The following is a 26,765-nucleotide window of genomic DNA, read 5'->3' as shown; positions in this document are numbered from 1 at the left end:
AATCATGCAGTGCGAGTCCATAAAATGATTACGGACCTGCAAGGACCAGAGCAGCATATCTGAACACAATAATTAGGTCAGTTGCCATAATACAAACTGATCCCAAAATCATTCAGTTGAGATTAATACACAGAGATCTTTTCAAGAGAGAAGCACTTGAATACTGTGACTTGGAGAAGATACAAGGTCTAGTAGTACCTCATTCTCCATTTTGAGTCCGTAATGAGTGTGTATGAAATTGATGAGAGCATGAAACATGTTGTGAAGGCAGTCGAGCCACATAGGGTGTGCGACTAATTGGTCAGAGAGGACGTGAGGAGTGAGGCTGAATGGCTGACTGATTATTTTATTAACTCCCTGCAGCTGGGCCCAATCCTGAGGTATAGGAGGACTGCCCAAGAGGCCTCATACAGTCTCCTGGGAAACTAACGGTAAGCGCATTGCTGAGAGGAGACCCCCTATTCTTCTGGTGTGGGAGAGGGGGGGAATAGGGGGAGGAGCTGTTTTCCTTTTTTTTTTTTGCCCCTCGCTTCAGTTCTCTGGTATGGCACATTTGAAGCAATGTGTGCTGAGATTTTGCAAGAGAGGTTTATATTTAGTGTCCTGTTCCTTTTCAAATAACTGGATTTAAGTTATTCAAAAATACATTACAAATGCAATTCATACAAAAAATTATTTTCAATTTCGATAAATGAGGTGTAACTGCCCAGAGATTGTAATAAGGAAAAAGTAACATTGTTAGCCTAAAAATTTTTAATATTTTTCCCCCATAAAAGTTACTGTTATTGTTATTTCTTTACAACGACTAAAATATTATTAGTATTTGAATTTTAATGTTTTGTCTAAAGAGAGGACCCCTTTAGACCCTGTACTGTCATTACATAAAAAAACAAACATATTTTGACAATTTTACGAAAGCTATGCTTCGTTCAGGTCAAATCGAGTAACTCTAAGCAAATTCCTTGATATTCATGAATCAATTTAAATTATTTGTAACAGTATTGTTAACCTTGAACATATATGAAAACGTTTTTGAAAATAATGATCAAGACTAGAGTCAAATCATTTTTCTTTTCAGAAATGTATGAAACTAACAAATTATTTATTATTTTGAATTAGATTTTTGAAACAGTTCTTCTGTTTATCATCTCAAACATCCTTATTTGTCATTGATTCATATTTTATTCACTACACAACAACAAACCAAATTTAATGGCATTTATTACTAAACACCTGAAAGCTCCATCTGAAGCAAAAAGTAAAACACTTTCTATTTGTATTTTTACATACATTATTTATATATATATATATATATATATATATATATATATATATATATATATATATATATACACACACACACACACACACATACAGTCAAACCAAAAATTATTCAGGCATTTTTTATATATTTTACTAGTGGGTGCAGGACACTATAGTTCATTTATGTAAGTGAGGATAGCAAAATAAACTCTGACATATTATACCCAACAATTCTTCATACAGTGGACTACCAGTAAAATTGATAAAAATTTGGAACCAAAAATTCTTCAGACACTTTGACCTGACCATATATATTTCTTACATTTTGCTATTTTTATAAGATGGAGATATGAGTAGGCTAGACTATGTTATGTCATTTATATGTTCTATCTTTCTAATAAAGACAAACAGTGGGTCTGGAATTGTGAAATGTTGCTGCTGCAGAGAACAAAAAATAACCCAAGACCAGAAACACTCATGGTCGCCCTATGATTCAAGGAAAATGCGAGATTCACTCGAGCGAAGAGCAGCGAGGAGCGAGCGTGAACCTGCGATGACGCGCTGACATGTTCTCACTGGAGGCGTGCTGCGCCATGTGCTGCTGTCCGCTTCTGACGGGAAACATACCTAGACACAAAGGAGCGCATGGTCCAAATACAGCCCCACCCCATTAAAAATAAACAAAGACCCTAAGCTTCATAATTGGGTCCACATATAATACATTTGCTCAGAATATCTCAAAAGTAGCCTACAGATAACGTCCAGCATGATGGAGCAGTCGATGAACATGCACAAAGAGAGGAGCGACTTAACCCTTGCGGCCGTGAACGGAACTCCCGTATAATCTGTCGCGTCTTTACATCTCTTTTCTTGCACATTACGGTTTGATGACTGGAAATAAGCGGGGGTTAAGATGCTCTCCGTGTGTTTGTGTTAAAAAGTGGACCGTCTCCTCCCTCATTTCTGTCCCCTCCCTCAAGAAACCCCCTTCCTAGTAGCCTTTTGTGTTCACGGTGCCCTACACAGTCACTGCATTCCTGTTTCGATTACTATCCGCTCATCCGAGAAGACTGTATTTGAGATCTCCATGAGAAAGTGGCCCAATTCCGAAGAAATTACTCATATATACTTCTGGGACTTTGCTACCTTGAGGAAATATAAGTGGAGTGTCCAGCCCCATTCATACTTTTATCCGATCACTTACCTTCAGCAGACGGGGGGAAGTGAACACAAAGATATATTGTACAAGCGTGAAATGGATTAAGTCGCACTGAGGAAAGCTGGAGCACCACAGACGAACGAAGCGACGGCGAAGGGGTCGGAGGGAGTCGATGAATTTCCAACATCAACGAGAAAGAGGTGAGATGCAGTGTCTGTCGGATGGTGACCGAGCCTGTTCCCGGGAGCCCTTAAAAGCAGGCATGGTGAAAGCTGACATGTAGTATCAAGATTTCGGGGTGGGTTTTTGTATATTGCTTTTTCTGAAATACACATTAAATATAAAAAAGTTCCTTAGCATTACGCTGGGTGTTTCTGAACGACATCCAGAATAATTCATGACACCATTTCAGGAGAGGAGAGAGGTGTCTGTGAGATGGTAACTGACCACGAGGACATTTTGAAATGCCAAATCTGCACAAAAAATAAAAATAAATAAAAAAATAAAAAATCAACGAAAATGTATCATTTATCTTAAAGGGGGCTTTCACATAAGATACGCTGTAGGCTATTATGTGCTAAAAGACAAATAGAAGATTGTCCCGTGAAATCGCGTATGATGCACAGATGACCCTCTTCATCTTCCTTAAATGTTACATCTCTGCTGTAGCCATGTGTCAGAGGGAGCATTGCTCAGTTTCAGTACCTTGTAGTGGACAGCGCAGCTGGTACAGTAGATCAGTGATTCAAGGGTGGGAATTGTGGGGGGGCGGGTGTGAAGCTTGACCCCCCATTACACACACACACACACACAGACACACACACACACACACACACACACACACACACACACACACACAGGGGTCAAAACAAAACAAAACAAAACAAAAAAATGGGGGGGGGGGGGATACTATGTATTATTTTTAATAATAAGTGGACATTTAATCACCTTTTGTAAACGTTTTAGTAACCAAAAAGTAAGATAAAAGAAAACGAAAAACTAAAACATAAATGAGTGTGCTAGAATCTCATTTTGAAAAAAAATCAAATTCAATAATTTCACGAAGTATGAAACCCTTTAACTAGTTTCATCTTGGGAATACAACATTTTTATCATTAGCATGGTAAAATAATACTTTTTTTTTACCATAACAACATGCAACATTAAGTCCATAAAATGTGGATAATTTTATTATTTTGTTATTGAACTACTTATATTGAGTTTATTGTTTGCATTTTACATAGATACAGAAACGTGTTACAAAATATAAACTTTTTTAATTACATTCTGCTTTAAATGCTCGATGAATTCTGATTGGCTGTCAATATTTTTTTATTCTTCATCAGCTGCAAAAAGTCACTCCGAAAGTGATTCCAACGATATAGTTCCTCTGTGTCCTTATCGTTAGTTGTGGTGTGGACTCAACTATTGTCAACTAGAAAGATTATTAAAATGTTGTTATTTGTTATCGTTATAGTTATCATCCTAGGTGACATACTGTTTCTATGGCTACTTCCTCTGTTCACTTCTGTTCGCATGATTTTGCTAACATTATACATGACCCACTACTGTAACTGAAGTCCCTTCTTTCACTTCATATATTTAAGGTTATCTTAGATCTTGGGCATGGGCTCTGCAGACTGTCTTTCAGGTTCTTTTCAAATATCTTTTTCCACTGTTGAGTAAGGAATCACTAAAATGAGTTGAATAATCTCTCACTTTCTCTACACTTAGAACATATTTATTCAGTACCATCTTCCCACCGGCTCAGACATATTGCTGAAGAGGCTCACAGACTGATTTGATTGCTGCTTTATTGCTAAGCTCTTTTTATTTGCCAGCCAATAGACTCCTTGACAGCACAGACTTGAGTCTGTTCATTCTCGGCCTTCTCCTTATCCCCCTCTCTCTTCAGAGACAAACAAAGTTGTGCAGGATAAATAGTCCCCTCTCCCTTGAAAAGAGCCTTCTTTGTTTGTGCAGTGTGAGGCGTGGAAGCTGATATGGCCACCATGTGTCACCCAACTTTCATTAGCTGTCCGCCTGGAGAGAGATGTGGCTTTTCAGGCTATTGCAGGCTATGTCAATAGTGAATTCCACAAGGCAACTCCAATAAGGGAAGCCTAACTAAGTCACTAATCAGTTGTGTGGGCATATGCAGAACTGACCATTTACAGTGCAAATATTCACATAACTGTATTAATCTGATTGTAGGCAGTAGTATTAAATCCTGATATTGACTGGCTATGCAGTCTTTTTATTTTTAGCCGCAAAGACCAGTGGATTTTATTACATGCATGAGGATATGGTTGATGAGCCGGCATGGTTTGCTTCATAATTATCATCACCTTTGAAAAAAAATCACACAAAAAATCTTTTAGTTTTTCTTCTATTTATTTTCTTTTAAGGCCATTTAAAAAAAAATATATATATATACAGGGCTTGACATTAACACCCGTCAAATGCGGGTGGATTTGAGCAGTGGCGTGTAACGCAGTCACTCCTACTAGCCACTTTGGCAGGTTGAATATTATTTATAATATATACATTTTTCAATTGTAGTCTTTTAAAAAGGCTTCTGAAATAATAAACTAAGTGCAATGTAGTGTTGTCAAAAATATTGATTTTTCGATACATATAAATACTAAAATATCTGAAACGCTTCCAGTACTCATTTTCCGCAGAATAGATACACAATGCCAGCTGTGTTTTCTTGCTCTTGCTCTCTGCGCATCTTGCAGATGAATATTGTTGGTGTCACAGGGCTTGAATTTAAGCGTGGGATTGCGTGTATTGCGCAAAATTTTACTTATTCCTGCAGATTTTGTGCACACACCCAAAGTGCGCACACATAAAGCTGCCTCTCAGTACTAAATTGAGTTCTTTTTCTCTGCTTATTGTACTTAAACAGTCAAATACACACAAAATAATGTCAAAATGCCAGTCTTTACACAGTCAGTTATGTTTTAAGTGAACAAACAGTTGAGAAAGAAAACGCATGTGTAACAGTATAATGGATCCATGTGTCAGGTCTTAAAGTGACAGCAGCCTAATAAACCTGCTGACAAATTATGAGATAATATTAAAAATATCTATATGGCAGTTTTTCCCTATGGTTTCGATGTCGAAATTGTGGCCAGTGAAAATGCTGAGTGGCTAGTAACTTTGGAAAACCACTAGCCTCAGTGGCTGGTGAGCAAAAAGACATTCCCAGTGATCCATTTACCACTGATTTGAACACTATTCCAAGACTATTTTAGGTTGAGCCAAATAAAAGTTGCAGGCTATTTAATGCCACAAGCATAGGTACAGACTTATTTATCTTTCAACAATGTGTATCTAAATATCATGTGTGTGATCTTATTCTGTCCTGACTGTATTCACTTTCAGATTTTACTCGGCCAAACCCCAAAATGATGTCTCCAAAAGACAAGCCCAAGAAGAAGCCTCCCAAAGACAGCATGACATTGCTGCCATGTTTCTATTTTGTGGAGGTATGCTCTCACTGTATTTTAGTTGTTGTGGTAAAGCTTTAACAACCTCTGAAAGCATTCTTCATCCTGCCCTTAAACTGCCTAAAAAAATTGCATGACATGTTACGCACCACTGCCACGCACCACTTGTGAGGGAGTCATCTGCATAGAATGCCATTTACATGTCATTTTGAGTTACAATATAATGATGTGGTGAAACGTATGAGCTTGTAAAATGAAATGTACATCTTAGCTGTGTAATAAATTACATGGAATGACTTACAAATGTGATATTTATTTATTTTACATATAGTGAAGCTGGATACTGTAAAACTCAGCTTCTTATCATGTTAAATGAAGGCGATGTCAAGTACATCTTTAACCAGGGTTAAGAGATTTTAACAGGATTTCAGAAAGGATTATTTGGGTTTAAACAGCTTAATTCCTTTTCAATGAGATAATATTGATGTAAACAGAAAGGAAACACAAGAAAATGATGATAAACAAACTTAAAGTCCCCCTGAAATCAAAATTTAAGTATGAATATGTTAGCCTTAAGGTTATGAATAAGCTGGTGTGTGCCAAAACAAAGACAAAATTCGCATTTAGGAGATATAAGCATTCAGAATTTACAGTCTCTCACTTCCGCTTAAGTGGATCACGGATTTTCATGACATCACATCGCACTTCAGTTTCTCGTCAAATCTTCGGTCCAATCAAATGCTCTCTAGAATCTGAAGTCCCGCCTCCTCCTACACTCTTACAGATGCTGAAGCCTCGGCTGAAATCGGTCATTTGCTCACACATTTACTAGTTTCTACATGGTGAATGGCACATAGTGCACTATATAGAGAATAGGGAACGATTCAGACAGTGTAAATATGCTTTCCTTTGACGCGAATGAAGTCCGTTTTCGCGTTAGTGTCACATGAACCGCCGCAACGCGAGCAGTCTGCTCCGGTCCTGAGACATGAGAGCACAGAGCGGATCATATGCGCGAGTCGGCACAGACCACAAAAGGTATAGGACCCATTTGAATTCTGCACAGAATGCTGTATATAAGCGATATAAAGGACATTATGAGGAGAAACGGTTAGAGATTAGAAGGAAACAGAGGTTTTACAGAGTCTAACGGCTCTGGCGAGCTGTAACATAAACGAAACGCTATTGGCTATTTTAAAAAGGGGCGGGGCTGTTCGATATTGCCCTGTTTTAGTTGAAATTACATCAACACATTGAATAATGCTGCGCGTTCCAATGCTCTTCAGTGGGCCTTTAAGATATTGTGAGTCCAAAAGTGTTCAAATACTTTTGGTCTTAAGTTTGAAAAGTGTGTTGTTTTACAATATGAAAAATGTTTACACGTTTTTTTTTTTTTTTTTTCAAATAATTCATACATTGACTTAAGTGTTCAAATGTTTACTGTATGCCTAATACTGTTGGCATAAATAATTCCTAAAGGTGTCCATGCAGTAAATGTTGACTGATTCCTTCCACCATAATCCTCTCCTGTGCCACCTTTCTCATAACCCACCTATTCTTTCTGTCTCTTTCTCAGCTGCCAATAGTGGCATCCTCCATGATTTCTCTTTACTTCTTGGAGCTGACAGACGTATTACAGCCAGCCAAAGTTGGGTTCCGTTGCCATGACCGCACACTGAGCATGCCCTATGTGGAAACAGGAGACGAGCTCATCCCTCTGCTCATGCTGCTCAGCCTGGCCTTTGCTGGCCCTGCAGCGTCTGTGAGTGTTCATACTCTATTCATAAACGGCCTAACCTATTTATCTCAGTGTAGCTACTGTGAAAATGACACAAAATACTTTTACTCTATTCATTGATGCAATGTGAACAGTAACAGCATGGCCAGTGAATTGCATGGTCAAGGACTGAGTTTTAGCATCTTGTGTTAAGCATAATTAAACACTTGACAGATTGGATTTCTAATGTTGCTTCAGGCAGCTCTCATTCTTCTGTGCATTTTTGGCTTAGATCATGCTGGGTGAAGCCTTGATGTACTGCATGCAGTCCAAACTGAAGATTCGCTCTGGTTCAGAAGGGAGTATCAATGCAGGAGGCTGCAACTTCAACTCTTTCTTACGCAGAACAGTGCGCTTTGTGGGTATGTTAAGAGATACCTCAGTATTTAAATGGGAAACTACAATTAATCAATGTTTAATTATGAAAAATGTTAATATAAATGTATAAATATGAAACAAATGCAATGGTTATGTTTTACTGTAGGGAGAACAATGATTCAATGGCCAATAAACCGGACATGCATAGATTTAAAGGCACACTATATAGATTTTCACCGCTAGAGGTCGCTTATTCAAATTAAAGGCGCAGCTTGATAACATCGAGATTGAGCGCAGATTCTTGGGAGATGTCGTCTTCACCTCACAGCTGGTGGAAAAGAATCAGGACGGGACTCGGGCAGAAATCATGTTCATGGATGAGATTATTACCATTACTGTAGTATGAAGCAGAGCCAGGGTGAGTGCTGTGCGAGCAGAAACGAGGCCACTAGAGCGATTGCTAAATGAGAGATGAGCACGACACACATCTCGAGAGCAGCGGAACTTTTATTATATCCGCAGATGAGTGCTTCCACTTCTTCCGGTCAAGCGTATGTGGGATAACGCACCGCTGTTGTTGTATGTTGTAAGTTGTTATAATGCTACTCTGTGCGTTCGCTCGGCGGCTACTATGAGACACTTGTTGCACACTGCAGTAAGCTAGATCGATATTAGGCATGGTAAAACATGGTGCTCGCGGCAAATCAAGAAAAGAAGATTTAAACAATAAGATTTAAGGCCTTTGCACACTGAGTCCGAAATTCGCATGCAAAATTTTCTCACGTTAAAAAATAAATTCGACCTCACGTTTGCACACTGCCTCCGAAACTTTCGTCCGTCATAAAAAAAATTTGGATCAGGTTCGATTTTCTGCATTTTTCGCATCCGTGGCACACATTTTGAGAGACGTTTTGACAATTCAGAGCCACCATACGCGAACGCCAAAATCCAGAATTCCATCTGACAAGTTGATCCACGTTGTCTACAGCACAAAGCAGTAGCACTGTATGACAAACAACGTGCGGAATACAAAGAGAAAGAATATAAAGTCAGATTGTGCCAGTAGTAAAGCATCAAACTGAGCCACTGACATCCTGAAGTAAACTTTGAAACGGTTGTGATAATCACGCAGCTCCTTGATGAGGTGAACTCTTTTCTCTCTATGCAATCTCGGGATTGGATGGAAACAATATTTCCTCTTTCTTTTTCTCTTTTTAAGAAGAGAGAGGACAACTAAATCATGCTCACTGCTTGAAGACTTCATTTTGTATTGTTTTGTGATTTTTTTTTTTTCGCAACGGATTCATTAATACACATCGGACTCAGTGTGCAAGGTCTCTGTGCGTGACGAATTTTTAGGATCACGAATGCGAAAAAACGCATGTGAAAATTTCGGACTCAGTGTGCAAAGGCCTTTACTGTGTTGAGCCATATAACAATGATTAGTTTTCTGTCGATGAATGTATCTATCCAAACAGTAGCTCACCTGTCTAATAAAACACATAATATATTAAAGCGTCTTAGGTGTTTCCATGGAAATCAAGGGTAACGCGGGTATGATGTCATTGATAGCCGACGCACGGACTGTGTCCTGGTTAAAATTGCTTATTTCTCTGGATTTAAATGTTCTTGGAAACATTTGGGGTAAAGTAAGTACTCAAGTCAACAAAATGTATAACATTGTTCTTGTGATTTTTGAATATTTTAATTAAAAATTTTACATATTGTGCCTTTAAAGGGATAGTTTGCGCAAAAATGAAAATTCTGTTATCATTTACTCATCCTCAAGTTGTTCCAAACCTATATAAATGTATTTACTGTACACAAAGGAAGATATTTGAAAGAATGTTTGTAACCAAGCAGATCTAGTCCCCCAATTGACTACCATAGTATTTTATTTTCCTAGTAAATGAGGAGCAAGATCTGCTTTTTTTTATTATTTTTTTTATTTAAATTAATTAAATTATTAAAGGATTAAAAGGGATTTAAGGGAAGAAAAAGAAATAAGAGGGGTAAAGTTCCAGGCCTATTGTAGCTATGAAGTAGGGTAATCAATTTAAATGATTTGCAAACAATATTTAGTTTTTAAAAAAAATGCACACATTCACAATTTCTCGAGTATAATCAACATTTGGAATAAGAAGATTACAGTTAAAATACAAATAATACACTTTTGAATGGTACAACAAACAGCTTTAAAGGAGAACTTGAGGATTTTTTTGACGGTCCACTAGATCTCTTATTCTTAGTTTTAATACTTGGACTTCCTCTGACTTCTGACATTCATTATTCATACACTCTACAGCATTCAGACATTTTTACAGGTTTGTCTATTTTGGAAGAAGCATATGGTCGAGCGTTGGCCATGTAAGATTCACACAGACAAACAAAAACAAGCCTGGCTCTGTTCACACGGTTCCACGCTGACAGTTTCCCGTCCCCTCACAGGTGTTCATGTGTTTGGGCTGTGCGCTACTGCATTGGTGACTGACGTTATCCAGCTGGCCACTGGCTATCATGCTCCCTTCTTCCTAACTGTGTGCAAACCCAACTACACACTGCCAGGCGTGGCCTGCGATAAAAACCCCTACATAACCCAGGACATCTGCTCAGGCCGGGACCAGTATGCCATCCTGTCAGCAAGGTGAATACACATAAACAACACCATGCTTTCTCACAAATGACTGGGTAAATTCATTTGGTTGCTGCATTTTGGGCGGTTACCTGATTTGCATATTGTATTTGCACATAACTGCTACAAAAAAACATTGCAAATGAAATTCACATGCACAATTCGTCCCCCTAGTGTTCCGTATCCAATGCGTGGACTAAACAGGATGAAAAATAGATATTCTTTGTTTATTTCAAGTTTTCAGTTTCTATCCCATTGCACCGACAAGGATTACAAATGGATTTGTCCCCAAATCCTTGTCAGGCGGCACATGGAAGCTATGGAACAGAAATGACATTGTGTTTTGCTCACTGAAGTGTGGTACATTCCTCCTGCATCTCTTCCTTGGCTCATTTACATTTCTTCCCCACATGCTAAAACTCTTGGCTGCGCTCTGAGATTATTCATGTGATGTGTTACTGAAGTCGCTGTAATTTTTCCCCTTTTTTCTGTCTCTGTGTTATCAGGAAAACTTTCCCCTCCCAACACGCCACTCTGTCTGGGTTTGCAGCCGTCTACATCTCTGTAAGCATTTCTCTTCATTTCTCTCAGGGAACTTTGATTTAAAATGACCTGATGCAAAATACTTGTAATTTGGAAAACCCTGTCACTGTGATTGTTGAGATAGCACTGTTATTAGAAAGATCCCGCATCAGCATTAAGCAGCGTAGAACCGTGTCAATTGCTGAGTGACCTCTGCTGATAGAGTGTAAGAGTATATAGGCCACATTCAGCTTGGTGTCTCCCAGCTGTAGAGCTTGAGATGCTCATTAGTCTTCTTTTGTTAGCTATGCCTCATTGAACTCAATGTGGGATTCCAACTGTTAATGAAGTTATTCTCTCTGGACAATGAAGAGAGACATTCAAGCTGCTGTAACTACATTTGGAGTATTTTAGTTAATTCTAATTGGAAATTAGTGTTATCCTGTAGAATCTAATTGGCTGACCATACTTTAAAAGCATGCAAATTGGTTGTTGTAAAAATAAATAAATAAAACTGAGGCTTTTGACTCAAGTAAAGTGGACAGGGAATTGCATGTCTTTCCCCATGAAAGTACAAGTGTCTTCTCAAATTGCAAACTTAACCATTTAAGTAAAATTAAGTAGCTGCAAGTAGATTTAACTCGTAAGATCTGCGATTAAAATATAACTATTTTTACTTAAAGCTGCTGTCCATTACTTTTTTTGGTTAAACATTATCCGAAATCAATTTTTGAGCAAGTACATAGCCAATGTTCAAAACTATCTCCTTATCTTAGCCCGATTCACAATGGTAAGCTTGTAATAATGTTTTCTAATTCAATTGGTACTGGTGGGTTTCCGTGTGAAAGTCAAGCATGTAGCCGTTCGTCTTTGTGATTACGTCACGTCTGTAAACATAAAGAAGGAGTCCCAGCTAGTAGGCTATATGCCATGTGGAGGATGCTACAGTCGGTGGATCAATAATGCTTTTTTTCTCAGTTGGTCAGAACAAAAGTGGCACATATGTTACTTACTTGTTCGGATGATATTTTACGGTGAAAATTCTTATTTTGGTCATACTTCCAAGATGTAGAATCTGTGATTCTGAAGTACAGTATCCATACCGATGTGGTGACTGACAGCAAACATTAGATTCATCCGCGCTGAGGAGCCGCGCCGATGTACAACCCACGTAAAGATGATAATTCCACAAATAATTTTTGCAATTGCAGGTTTCAAACAGAGATGGCGACAAAGAGGCAAAATTTACGGACTGCAGCTTTAATTACTTATAATTGAATTAGCTCTAAATTATATTACAAATATCATATAGCATTTACTTTAGGTTTACAATGTAGCGTTAACTTAGAAGAACAGCGAAAAAAACAAACTTTAAGTTTAAAAAATGTTTAATTTGAGACTGCTGTTAGAGGTCATTTCATATTTTTAGGGTTTTACTAGAGCAGTTGTCATGTTGTTGTGACACTCATGTTTCTCTACTCAGATGTACTTCAATGCCACTATCTCAGACAGCACCAAGCTATTGAAGCCTGTGTTGGTGTTTGCATTTGCCATAGCAGCAGCCCTGGCAAGTCTGACCCAAATCACCCAGTATCGAAGCCACCCGATTGACGTCTACGTGGGCTTTGTGATTGGAGCTGGCATCGCTGTTTATCTTGTGAGTCTTTAATGGTTTTGTAGTTCGCTTCTCTGAAAATTTTTTTGCTTTGACAGCTTCAATTTTGGGATAGGATATCAAGACTTATTTATCTTCCTTCTTTCACTCTTTTCTAATCTGTCAACTGCAAGCTCTATATTTAGGATTTCTATTCTATTAGAGGAAGAGAAATCCTCCAGGATTCATCAGGGACAATTTCACAGCTCCTTTTCACTCTCTTCATGTCATCTCTTTGCTTCGTCTCTTTCCTCTGATATGCTTTTGTGCTATAAGCTCCATAACCAGTCAAGTGGGTTGAAACAATTTCTGAAAGTATCATTTACATTAAAATAGAAAATAGGTAAAAGAAAGCTCTGTATAACTGATGAACAGTAAGTGTTTTGTTTTTACACTCATGACCAAAAGTATGTAGACTTCTAACTAATGGGTTTGGCTATTTCAGCTACAAGCAAGTGCATAAAATCATAATACAGCCATACAATCTCCTTACACAAACATTTATAATAGAATGGGGTGCAAACAAACTAAAAAACATAATATATATACACACACACACAAAATGGGCCCAAAATGGCTAAACACTAAGCTTTTAATTGTCTTAACCACAAGTTATTGTTCAGGAAATTAGCTAAATTTAAGCAAATGCACTACTTAAAAAGCTAATGCTGTCTCAGAAAAACATCAAAGACAGAATTAAGTTTTTGGAAGAATATGGGAAGTTGTGTGTGGAGTGATGAATCACAATGAAGCACGAGTTGCATGGTGATGTTCCAGAGCAATGTCTTCAAAAAATCTGCTGAGAAATATAATAATAAATGCATCTCTACCACAGTGAAGTATAGAGGAAGAGGTGTTATTGTGTGGGGAGCCTTTTTAACTGCTGGTACTGGTGAGCTTCACTGTAAAAAATAATTTAATGCTTTGAAGTACAGGAGAATATTGCAGAATATTGCTTTCCACAATTGAAAAGTTGTTATCCAAAGAAGAATGATCAGATGTTATTTTTCCTGCCTAAATTACAAAGACAACCAAGACGTGGCTTGAGAACAAGTCCATTAGGCTTATGTTTTGGCCTGGTCGGAGTCCAAATTTGAACCCTATTCAGATTTGAACAAATTTTCACTATATTTGGTCCGGGAGACATTTTTCAACTACTCGTCAACTGTTTGAAGTCATTAACATTGAGTGGGACAACACTGACTCTCTTCTTCCTGTAAAAAGCTGTCTGCAAATTTACCTACACAGCTATATATATAGCCACGCTCACTTCAGCGTTTTATTTTTTCAGATGTTTCGGCAACAAACCTTTGTCAACCCTGCTTTAACACACCTTCTTATTTTTAAGTAATCCTGAACACCCTGATTAGTTGGTTCAGGTGTGTTTGATTAGGGTTGGAGCTAAACTCTACAGGAAGGTAGCCCTCCAGCAGCTGGGTTGGCTACCCCTGCAATAAACAATAATTTAATTTTTATTGGAAACCTTCCCATAATAAAAGCTGTAATAGCAGCAAAGACCAACTCCCTAATAATGCCCATGCCCAATGTTTTGAAATGAAATGTTTAATAAGCACGTACAAATGAAGTGTTTAGGTGTCCAAACACCTTTGGTGTAAGCGCAATCTAATTCATTTGTCTTCATGTTGTAAAAATGTCAGATTAATTGGTGGACTCTCATTAACCTTACAATAACAAGTGTTTCTCACATTCCAGGCACTATATGCGGTGGGGAACTTTAAGTCCAATGAAGAAGCTTCCCCTAGGCCATTGAAGCAACCACATCCTCCACAAAAAGATCCTCTAAGAGAACTGACACAGCGTGGCCATGACTCTGTGTACCAAAAGGCCCATGCTTCTGAGAGCAACGATGAGCTCTCGGCCCCGCCTCATGTTGCTGGCCTGAACCGTAAAGTGCGTCGAGAGAAAGCCTCAATGGGCAGCCTGAAGAGAGCTAGTGCAGATGTTGAGCTCTTGGCTCCTCGCAGCCCGATGGGGAAGGAGACGATGGTGACCTTCAGTAACACACTTCCCCGTGCTAATACCAACGCTATGGAGGAGCCTGCTCAGCGTCACATGACCTTCCATGTACCGATGGATTCTCAACGTTCTAAACAGCTGGTGTCCGAATGGAAGCAGAAATCAATGGAGATGCGCAGTCTCAGCCTTAGGGACGAGGAGGAGGAGGAGGATGGAGAAACTGCGGAGGGAGTTGGTGGAGTCGAGGAGGAAGCTTCAGAGGAGCTGGGCATGCCGTCTTCCCTTTATCCTACTGTGCAAGCCAACAGGGGAGCAACGACAGCAGCAGGTGGTGCCAGGGTGATGATGCCTCAAAGGCCCGGTGCCCCACAGTTGGTTCATATTCCAGAGGAAGCCACCAGACCACCACCAGTGTCACCTAAAAGCGCCACCACAAGGGCTAAATGGCTGTCCATGACAGAAAAAGGAGGTCCGGTACCAGCTGCCACGCCAGAACCTCCACGGCTGCCCAACCAGCCACGGGTTATGCAGGTTATTGCCATGTCTAAGCAACACGGTCCAGTTACCATCACCACACCAAAGTCCTCTGAAACTGCCTCGTCCTGTGCTACCTCCAGCACTGGCTCAGAGTCTCCGTACTACCGCATCCCATCAGAGCAAGACAGAAGCAGCATTGTCACGGTAGACGCTCACGCTCCTCATCATCCAGTGGTCCGTCTATCTTCAGGCAACGGGAACACCTGGGACTGGAGAAGCACCTCCAATGGCAGCACCGAGGTCCATGAGACTAGTCGGACACTGCCCAGGCAGGAATGTGTGCGTGATTATCGTCCCATGAAAACAGACTCCCTCTGTTCCTCTACCAGCGATCCTGACCCAGGGATCCTGCCTCCGCCACCTCATCCTGACCTACTTTTAGACAGCAGTCTCAGCCGAGATTCCTCACTTCACCGTAACTCCTCGATCTCAGCTAAAGACTGGGAGCCCGGACAGCCTCACCCAGAACCGGACCACTTCTTTAAGAACTTGCAAACAAACAGACAATTTAAAGACTGAGGAGTTTTTTGTTTTTCTTTTTCATTTTGGGAGGACTCTAATGTGAATAATTGTGTTTTCAGTGGATGGCGAGAGAAGACAGCCTTCATGGTTATCTCACATTGAGCATCTGGGGTGGATTAGTGCATTGGAGCACCGAGAGGATCACATAGACTTGAGGAGGCTGTTGAGTGTATATGCACAAACTGTGAGGAAAGATGACCCACAAACTCCCAAAAATGAAATACAAAATCAAGTTGTAATTAATACATGTATTAAGGGTTTCTGCTCTTTTCCATCTTCACAAATTTGCAGTGAAGAAAATGTTGCCTCTTTCAAGATCAAGCTAAGTCCTCATAAGCCATGACAAAACAACCAACCATATTTACATTTTTATTTGAAGTTTCATTCATACACAAGGATTTACATTGTATTGTACAAGAGGAAATCATGTTTCAGCTCTCTAATGACTCACTGAGGACAGATTTATTGTGGGAATAACAGGTAAGAAGTCTCATCGCTTTGCTGTGTATGGAATCAGTTTTAAGTAGGCCTAGTCACTTTCTCCTTTTTATACTAAAATATGAAGTACTCTTGCTTGTTTGTTCGTGTTGCATGTGTGTTTATTTATGTGTCTTTTAGACCTTGGATGGACTGTTACATATCAGCAGGGATGGCCTCTTTCATTTTGCTGCCCAATGTTAATGTTTTTGTAACAAACTTTGAAAAATAAAATTGTAATAATACTATCTGCTTTTAGTCAGTGAATCTAGTGAATTCTGATAATTGTTTTGTGTCGAATCCTTGATTCTCTCAGACATCAACTGTATGAAAAATAAGTGATTGTGTTTATTGCTTTTCTTCTGCACCTTCATAAATTCATATTAAGACAGGTTTGATAAATGGATTATCATCCTCAGTAATTAATAATTTAGTTTTATAATTGTTTCAGAACATCAACATCCCATGCATTTATGCCTTCAGCTAACAATAGAATGTGAATTAATATATGTTCTGTATAATAGTTAAACAATTTTCAATCATTTATTTTTTAGGGAAACATACAGTAATTCATGTGTGTTAGTACATTAAAAATATCAGCCAATATTTCTTCAAAAATTAGTTCTGAGAATTAATATAAACACATTTTATGGGAACTTTTCATAGACATGATTTTTATACTGTACAAATCTTCTAACCCTCTCCCTAAACACAGCCCTCACAGAAAACTTTTAGCATTTTTTACATTTACAAAAAAAAAAAAAAAATTCATTTAGTATGATTTATAACTTGTTTTCATCATGGGGACCAAAAAAACCATCGCCCCCTCAAGGTCAACAATTACTGGTATTATTTGTGGGCGTCACATGTGGTGAGTGTACTAAAGCGCACAACGAAGGAGATATATTCAAGGAGACTTTTAATATAATACTAATTTTAATATAAGGCAACATAAAAGTAAAGTACTTTGTTTTAAATATGTAACAAGCAATTTGCAGTGATATGCATCGCTTTTCTAATAGAGACGTGATAAATCATGTGCTTTAGGTTGTGAGAGAGTATCTTCATATTTATAATGGGTCAATATCAGCTATCTTTAATGAATTCACCAGAGAGATGACTACATAATAAACATGACTGTATTCTTTAACAAATAATAAATTAGAGCCTTGGAAGACACAAATATATTCAGAGAGGCCTCTATCTAGAGAAAGGACTGACTTTATTAAAACAGTTGGAGAGAATATGGAGTGAGTTGCGTGACATGCTTGTTTTAAAGACAGTGATCAAATCATATACTCATTTCACAATAGTGCATTAAACATTCAGTGCCCTGGGCCAAGTTAGACTGTGACTCAATATTGCAGCTCTACAAGAAGAGTGAATGTTCCCTTAGTGGGTCATAAAAAGAGCTGCAGCCCAGGCTGGCATGACTGTACCAACAACACAGACTTGACCTCCTTGTGGTGATTCAACATTACAAGAAGAAAAGTACAGGGAATAAGCTTTTGACAGCAATGGGGATTTTTTTTAAATGTAGACTAGCAGTCTGATGAATTGTAAGATGACATCAAGGCTGCTGTGTTATCATGTGATTGAGGAGACATATAGTATCCTAAGCATGTCAAGACCACACTTGTTCTATCAATCAAGACTGCAACTGTCCAGCAAGACACAATGTTTGTGGGTTCTGGACTAGAGATCAATGTTATTGTAGAATTAAGCAATTCAGACCAAGCAGCAAATCAATGAGATTGAATTATTCATGTTACAATTATTGTCAGATGGAACCTACAAATTCTCTATGTGGCTTTGAATTGTTGGTACTCTAATACGAACAGTATATGTGCATGATGGTGAAGAAGTGCATTCAACAGCTAATGTCACAATTAAGTTAAAGGTGCAATAGGTTATTCTTTACAGACACATTTTTTGTTTTACCGGTTGAAAGTCTCCTCATATCCTGATAGCAATCACTATGTTAAACGGTCTAAATTTATTTTTATAAATATCATCTGTGAAAGGCGTAAGACCATAAAATGTAAATCCAATCATTATATTTGGTTGGAATGAAATGATACAACGCCCTACCTGCCTGTCAACCAGTGTTGGGTAAGTTACTTCAAAAAAGTAATTAATTACTAATTACTAATTACATCATCAATGTTGTATTTAAAATACTTTTCTAATTACTCTGTCTGAAAAGTAATTTAATTAATCAATAAGTAACTTACTAATTACTTCTTAAAATCCCTATAAACCTTGACCGGATAGACAATAGAAAGGAAATTATTTAGTCAAACATGGAATAGTTTAGCCTTTTATAGTTTTTAAAACATTTTAACTTTATTAAAACATATACTATAATACTTTTATTTACTTTATAATACTTAAATTTTTTTAGTAACAAATAGGGATGTCACTATACCAAAAATCTAGTAGTCGGTACCGATACCACCAAAAGTGCACAATACTCGATACCACGGTAAAAATATATAAAAATACAAATAAAACAATGCTATATTTTTTTTTCCAGGTAGGTCTAATAGTAGTAAGTAAAAATACCACAGAAATTGAATAATCAAATATAAAATATCTCTGCATAGTCATAACTGTATAAATTGAATATAGATTAATCCTTATTAGAGCTTTTCTTTTCTTGTTTGATTATCATTTATAATACAGACAGCCAATGGTAGACAGTAGCATGTTTTAAAGGCTGCTGTCACTAGACCTAATGGACGGAGACAATATGCTGCCACACATACTGTTCACATTCACATAACCAACGCGAATATACGCCAGGACGGGCATTTTGACATAACTGTGTGTGTATTTGAACGTTTATGTGTAATAAACCGCAAAAATTTGACACTCGCGAGAGGCGGCTATGTGTGTGCGCTTTGATCGAGAGCGCACTGACTGAAGACCGTCTCTCAGAGAGCGCGCGCAGTTTTTTCTCCCTAGGACATAGCTTACATTTTACGTTAATGTTTTTGCCTACCTGTGTCAAAAAAAGTGAAGTAATTCGAATATTTCCATTCTGCAAAACAGCCATTCGCTTCTGCCGACATCTTCAGACAGCGACTACGCAGCCGACTGGTCACGCGCAACTGCACTAACAGCTAACGATTTTAAAGAAGCAGTGTTCACTTTTACCTTTAGATGACAAATTTAGATTTTAATTCAATATTGATTTAAACAGAACTGTTGAACTAATTTACAGTATGTAACGCAAGTACATTATAAATAACTGTAATTAAATTACCTAAAAATGAACAGTAATCTCTTACTTTACTTTTTCAGTGGATAAGTAATTTAATTACAGTAACGCATTACTTAGTAACGCGTTACACTCAACACTGCTGTCAACATATGTTTTTACATACCCTTGCTCACCCTATTCGCGCAGACATCATACGTCATCAGTACGTTTCATGCTATGCAGAGTTTATGTAGACAGACATCAGTCACAGAGCACCGCAAACAAACAGCAACCACCTTTTACAGTTCCTGGTGAATCAAAACAACGAGCTTATGCTGCATTCACGTCATAACTACCGTAATTAAGAGATGGCAACCCGTGACATTCTAAACGGAGCTGTTCAGTCAGACTCGGAATTATGCGTATCCTTGTCAACAGTATCAACAACGAAATTAATCTGCAGCAGTCAGGTACAAGCTCTCTAAGTTGTTTACGTTCATTATTATTGTAATGTAATGTGGTTTGAGCTAGTTTAACACCGTCTTTTGTGATGTTTTGCCGAGAGCAGCTGTGTGTGTGTGCCTTCATGTGTTTTGGAGGAGGCATGGCTTTTGACGGCGATTTGCAGGGAGGGTGGGATCGTATGATTTTAATCAATGCTAGCAAGCTAACGTCAGCATTTCCAAGACCACCTACTGCACTTTTAAATATGACTACTTTTTGATGGTTGTGGTGGTTATTAAACGGCCATATTTTGTGCCACAAAATACCTCAGAGACACAGTATTCCTTGAAGAAGCATCTCTGTAACCTGGAAGAAGTTCTTGCAGGATGTGGGTTAACCATTAAAGGGTTAGTTCACCCAAAAATGCTTCGATGTTTACTATACTAGTAAATATGAGAAACCTTTTGAGAAGGGTATAGTTTTAGCTTCTCAAATGCATCCTCACGTTCACTACTAGTATATTTACCATATCAATTTCCTATTTATCAAGAGTGCATTGTGTGCATACTTCATATGAGAAGGTGATGAGAAACCTCACACTGCTTTCACTTGCACTTGCTCTTCAGAACAAATGAATAAAAATGTATTTAGAAGTGACAAGTATACAACACAAAAACTGAAATTACCATAATTTGGAAAATGCAACTTGACTTGGCCTACTCTCATTTACAAGTGTGTGCCTACTTGCATCTCAATCATAATGTGCAGTGTAGGTTGATCTGAAGGGTGATTTGAGCATGAGTGAAATGATTTGAATTTGCTTGCAGATGCATGAAGATTCTAAATGGTTACGTCGCTATGAGCATGACCTGCAGGCTGACACTCTGACACAGTTACACTGTTCTTACAGCAGATAATTGGGAAGACTGTATGTTTGCTTGTTTATGTGTTCATGTTGTGCATTCACAGGAAGATAGAAAGAGTCAGCACGAATAGTTCGTTAATGGCCTAAATATCACTTCCATTACTGATGCTGCTCAGACTGCCTTGATTGTTTCATCTGTAGTGCTTATTTCATTTCAATCAATCAGTTTGTAAAGAGTGAGATATGTGGCCACTACTGACTCATCTACAGACTCATCTTGAGCCAGTGGGTTTCATCTAAGAAATGATGCATGTTTTTTTGTTTATTCAAAATGTCATTAAGTGAGTCATATAGTTGACTTTTATGCTGAAAAAAAGGTTTGCTTGTCAAAATACATTTGCTCACATAAAAAAAAAACAAATAACAAAACAAACAACAACAACAAAAAAAACATGGCCACTTTATCTATTTTTCTTCCACATTTCATGTGGGGGCCTCCATAGAAATGAAAAAAAAAAAAAAAAAAAATCACAAAATATAAGGTGTATTGATTTTTCTCCAGCTTTTACTTTCTCATGCTTCACAGTAAAAACTGGCTTATCTTACCACAATTTTATCTATGTATTGGAGTATTAAATATAAGATTATTCACACATAATCCTAAAATAGGCAATTACATGAAATCCTCTTACACCTCTTTTTGTAGCAAGAATTAAAAAATAGCAAAGAAAAATTACCTAAAAATGTGCTTCATGCAGTAAAATCTAAATTAAACTAAATTTAAAGGGTTAGTTCACCCAAAAATGAAAATTATGTCATTAATTACTCACCCTCATGTCATTCCACACCCGTAAGACCTTCGTTCATCTTCGGAACACAAATTAAGATATTATTCATAAAATCCGATGGCTCAGTGAGGCCTGCATTGCTAGCAAAACAATTAACACTTTCGATGCCCAGAAAGCTACTAAAGATGTATTTGAAACAGTTCATGTGACTACAGTGGTTCAACGTTAATGTTATGAAGCAACGAGAACACTTTTTGTCTTTTTTTTTTTTTTGCAGTGGAGATTCTTGTACTGTTGCATGTTCTTTGATTTTACTGTCCTAAAATCTGCTGTTGAGTCTCCACTGAATGATTCCTACCCTCTCCGAGCTCAAAACCCAGGTGGTTTGTGTGGCACAGATGCTCTGAACGAAAATAGCAGGAAGCTGGTGAAAAAAAAAAAATAAATCCTACATAGGCCAACAGTTTGTGCTCTGCATGACACACCACTCATTTTCACAAAGAATACAAGGACAGTAGCAAAGGATGTCACATTTCAAGTATCCTCTATAGTCCAGTCTAAGTTACAGAAAAGAAAAGTGAAAGCCTCCAGACTACATGATACCAAAACTTCTTTAATTACATTCAACTCTTTGTGCAGGCCTTTCTGTTTTTATGCATTACAAAACAGCAGCTTCACAATTCCCATAACAGTAATACATCAATTATCAACAAAAACCACCATTCAATACCCCTGAACATATCCTTCAGCAGAAAACAAATCTCTCACATCTTAAAAAAAAACCTTGAGCCTTAGATTTAACTCAATTTATTCCAAAATAAGTACTCTGAGTATGAGAGCGAAACGGCGCTTGTTTGATCTTTACTTGTGATAGCCCTATGGCAAACCCCTGCTGCTGCAGTACTAACAGGCTTGAGATTGAGTCTTCAGTTCCTTTTTCTTCTACCTCTACCCCTCCCTTCTTAGAAAGGAGACTAAACGAATTGGCCTTGTACAGTGGAGCTTGAGCGTTGACCTTCAAATGTCAGAAACAGACTGGTTTATATTTAAGTTATGAGAGGGATAACTAACATCTTAATTTCCTCGCATTTATGCTGGCTCATAAACACAAATATGTATGCAGAACCAGTCAAATGTGGGTTCTAATGGCTACACTAAGACTTTATGAGTCATAGTCTCCCAGAAGGACACATTTAAGGTGCTGTTCATTCACGTTTAGTTATATCTTCCAATGCTAATTAATACCATTTCATCAGCAATGCCCAATGAACAGTGTGCATTCACAAAACTGGTTTGGTCTACATGTGCAGACTAAAGAAAATGCAACTCTATCTTCAAAGGTAATTCATGTTGTTTTTAGAGGATGCAACGCATTGGGATCTCCCTGATGCAAGTCGAAGAAATTGCTCTACAGAACCTTTGCCATAAAAGATGTATTACATTTATGCTAATGCTATTGTTATTGCATATAATTTCACCACTGTGAACTCCCAGTTGAGTATGTTTTTATATTAATCTCACTACAAATTACAAAATGTATTTACTCAGGAATGAGTAAATGATTCAAATGCAATGATTCAAAAGTATAGACTATGTGAATTGATGCACTCTTCCAGTTGAGAAAATATGGGTTTCATGAATGGAGCCTTTACGCCCTCTACAGGAGATTAAGCCATTGATAGGACATAACAATATCTATGATTCAAGATTATTTTGATGGATATGAAGAGAGGTAGTGAGATAAGGCTGTTTTACTTGAATTTATTATCAATAAGAAATCAGAAAACACAATAAACACTATTCTGTATTTAAATATACAATATTCAAATATTGAACTATACAACATTTGAATATTCTTCAGCGATTGTGTGACGTAAACACACACACTTAACAGGCATAATGAGTAATAGAATTTGTAAAGAGCAGATACACAAAATTGGTTGGTGACTCAAACCAAACGTCAAAAACAATGTGTTTTGATGAAAAAAATACTACAACAATTCCAACAACACTCCAGCAACAATACATTTATCTATCTAATGTTACTCTGAATGCGAAAATGGTTCTTTAAAATTTATCTATCTACTCCGAATGGGAGGTTATCTATTTCCTTTGAATGTGCGAGACTTGATTCAGCCGATAGAGGACGCTGGGGCTCCCGGCCTGAACCATCAAAACACGCGCACATTTCTATATGTAGCCTGTCCACATGTGTCAAGTTCAGCTCTAGGGCGACAGATAGAGAAACGCCCACACATATTCAAGATATATGGCATTAAATGTAGCCAATCATCGCGCTCGAATATAATCCGAAACGGGCGATTATTATTGATAATTTTATCGTGCCCTCGTAGACACTGCTGAAGTGATTATGGCGGGGTGTGTGCAACCAGTGTCTCACTAGTAATGTTTTGATGGATGACGATTGTTTGATTACAATCAAGGTAAGACCCAAGCAGCACATTTCAAAATGGTCGAGACTTTTATAATGGATGCTCGCGGAAGAAGCACGTGTTTTGGAGGAGTTTGCGAGGGTCAGTGGCGTTTATGTAGCTATAGGCATCAGACACTCCAAGCAAAAACACAAACACTCACTCTGACTGTTCACTGATGCTGTCTATTCACCTTCATATCACTGCATTTTGCTGTGTTTGTAATTCTGAACGGATCCGTATAAGTAGCTTAACCTATATGTAGTCAGGTCAAGGCGGCTGGTATAGTGGTCTTTTGGCATGTCCATGTGGTCCTCTTTGGTATCGCACATTGACTTGTAATTATAAAAAGCTGTAATATGTAAAATTAATTTTCTACTCACAGTTTTTGCTTTTGCAGTTTATACTTTGTGAATTAGGAAAAGTAAAAATTATATTTAATTTACATTGAAAAAAGCTTGCAGAAAATAGCCTAGAGTTTTGTTGTTTGGGTTGATTTCAAAATATCAACAATGATTCTCAGAAATTGCTTACTGCACCTTTAAAGGAACACTCCACTTTTTTTGAAAATAGGCTCATTTTCCAACTCCCCTAGAGTTAAACAGTTGAGTTTTACCTTTTTCGAATCCATTCAGCCGATCTCCGGGTCTAGCGGTACCACTTTTAGTATAGCTTAGCATAGTTCCAACTCCCCTATCATTGTTATCATTATTACGCCTGAATAAGAGTATAGTTCCTAGCCATATCGGCCTAGAAAATCGCAAATTTTCATTTTCCGTCGGCCTTAGTACACGATGTAACTACAGGAGAGTCAAGTTTTAAATAGGAAAAATATCGAAACTCTTTGGTCATTTTTGAGCGAGATGCTAACGGTCTAATCAGGTTCAATGAACTATGCTAAGCTATGTTAAAAGTGGTACCGCCAGACCTGGAGATCGGCTGAATGGATTCGAAAACAGTAAAACTCAACTGTTTAACTCTAGGGGAGCTGGAAAATGAGCCTATTTTCAAAAAAAGTGGAGTGTTCCTTTAAGGAGGTCTATAATACCTGGAGAAATCTTAGCATTTCAGTTCATCTCAGTGGCAGTTGTTTTCAAGAGTGTCAAACTTATTTTAGGTTGAGGGCCGGGTTGGAAAAAAAATAACCATAAATAAAACTAAAAAACGTTTGGATTTATGACCAGTGGACTAGTGCGTCTCTATTTTTTTAAAAATTATAGTTCAAATCATCCCACGGGCCGGATTGGACACCTTTGTGGGGCGTATTTGGCCCGCGGGCTGTATGTTTGACACCCCTGGGCTAGCACATCAAAAATGTATGTAGGCTATTTAGAATACAATTTTTGAATGAGTGTCAATGGAGAAAACTGCTTTTTGCTCCCATGTAGTTCCGGCAAATACCAGCAGGGGCTAAAGGGAACATGTTAACCAGCCAAACTTTGACCTCTTGTTTAAAAGTCCTATGTAAAAACTCTCTTCACATGTGGAAAAAAAAAAAAAGTGTTGTGCTGGACTTTCACCAGCATACTGCGAGGTTGTTTTTGGATTTAAAATAATGTGTGCTAAAACTGTTAACGATGGTCCTGAGATGAGCTAGAATCTTTATCTGGTTGTTCCTCCTAATATTGGGCTTCTTCAGAAGGATAACTATGTAGAGACTAACAGAAGCTACTCACAGCAGGACCAGTACAAGGTTAGCTAAACTTTTATTCTTCTTCTTATTTCTTCTGGTGTTCGTGACTAACAGTATCTAACTTTTCATGTTGTCATTTATTTCCTCATAACCACTTTAAACTGTGAATGTAGCACTTTACAATAAGATCCCATTAGTTTACATTAACTAACAATGAGCAATACATTAGTTACAGTATCTTTGTTAATGGTAGTTAATAAAGATGGAACTGTTATTGTATTAGTAGTATTTTTCGTTGTTAGTTCATGTTAACTATAGTTAATTAATGTTAACGAATGACCTAATTGTAAAATGCTGATATGGCATGGTATATTTTCACTTTATTCCTTATTTTAGTATAGCTAATAATATATTAGGAAATACAGAGAATTTCTAACCTAAATTTCCAACAATGTTAGCATAAATAAAAAGTGTAAAATAATAATTTAGGTATAAGGAGTTAAAATAAGGAGAACAGGTTTATGAACAGTTTATTAGTAGTAGTATGTGAGGTAACATGTAAACATCCCCAATACAATAACTTAAAGCTAGAATTTTGTTGTAAAACCTCCATCAATCTATCCTTCGAGTCTGTGTTTACATCGTTTATACAGCCCCTCAAGTGTCCGGAGGGAGGCGTATCCAAGCATCTCTTCTCACTAGGAGGAGGAGATGCCAGACATTGCCCTTAACACGCTCGCGGAATAACTGTCGCGCGGGAAACAAAGGCTTGGCTGCTGTGGAGTCAACAGTCGCGCGCTCCATCCTGAAGCCATGTGAGAGATCTGCTGCTGCAAAGGGACACCAGAACACATTCACCGTCGGGTTGAGCGCCGCTCCCCGGAAAACAGACCACACGTCCCCGCCAACAGCCGTATCTGCAACACGAGAGAATAACCGAATTAATGCCCATCATTAGATAGTAGTAGCTCAGTCATATTGATCGCCTGTATCGTTTACGCCTCCGAGCGGGGGTTTGGTTTTTTTCTAAGCGGGCGCGAGAGAAACCTTCGCTGTCGAAAGGGAACGAGTCTGGCCATTGAGTAAGTATGTATTTCAGAACAAT

General features: G+C 38.0%; 2 protein-coding genes and 2 long non-coding RNA genes across 9 annotated transcripts in view; 2 read left to right on the top strand and 2 right to left on the bottom strand.

Annotated features, from left to right (window-relative positions):
* LOC127497123 (uncharacterized) overlaps positions 1-26,765 on the bottom strand; it is a 137,938-nt gene that overhangs the window by 95,647 nt on the left and 15,526 nt on the right. The window contains exon 1 of one of the 4 annotated variants that reach the window (XR_007925460.1): positions 2,468-2,605. The exons of the other annotated variants lie outside the window; for them this stretch is intronic. This is a non-coding gene — a long non-coding RNA (uncharacterized LOC127497123). Of the gene's footprint in view, positions 1-2,467; positions 2,606-26,765 lie in introns of those variants that run through there. 4 annotated transcript variants of the gene reach the window in all.
* plppr3a (phospholipid phosphatase related 3a) lies at positions 1,720-16,541 on the top strand. The gene is made up of 8 exons (XM_051865288.1): positions 1,720-2,622; positions 5,813-5,916; positions 7,454-7,639; positions 7,887-8,016; positions 10,421-10,616; positions 11,111-11,168; positions 12,610-12,783; positions 14,494-16,541. The coding sequence occupies exons 1-8, from the start codon at positions 2,595-2,597 to the stop codon at positions 15,811-15,813; spliced, it is 2,196 nt and encodes a 731-aa protein (XP_051721248.1). The 5' UTR covers positions 1,720-2,594; the 3' UTR covers positions 15,814-16,541.
* Positions 16,823-26,765, bottom strand: part of LOC127497136 (uncharacterized) — an 11,506-nt gene continuing 1,563 nt past the window's right edge. The window contains exon 2 of the long non-coding RNA XR_007925463.1: positions 16,823-26,577. This is a non-coding gene — a long non-coding RNA (uncharacterized LOC127497136). The remainder of the gene's footprint in view (positions 26,578-26,765) is intronic.
* Positions 26,511-26,765, top strand: part of palm1b (paralemmin 1b) — an 18,316-nt gene continuing 18,061 nt past the window's right edge. For 2 of the 3 annotated variants that reach the window (XM_051865316.1, XM_051865300.1), the window contains exon 1: positions 26,511-26,742. The gene's annotated coding sequence lies outside the window, so the exon portion shown is untranslated. Of the gene's footprint in view, positions 26,747-26,765 lie in introns of all 3 variants that reach the window. The other variant, XM_051865305.1, reaches the window with a different exon arrangement.

The sequence above is a fragment of the Ctenopharyngodon idella genome, chromosome 2, assembly GCF_019924925.1.
Source record: "Ctenopharyngodon idella isolate HZGC_01 chromosome 2, HZGC01, whole genome shotgun sequence".
In the NCBI taxonomy this organism is placed as follows: domain Eukaryota; kingdom Metazoa; phylum Chordata; class Actinopteri; order Cypriniformes; family Xenocyprididae; genus Ctenopharyngodon; species Ctenopharyngodon idella.
This window is presented reverse-complemented; position numbering and strand designations above follow the sequence as displayed.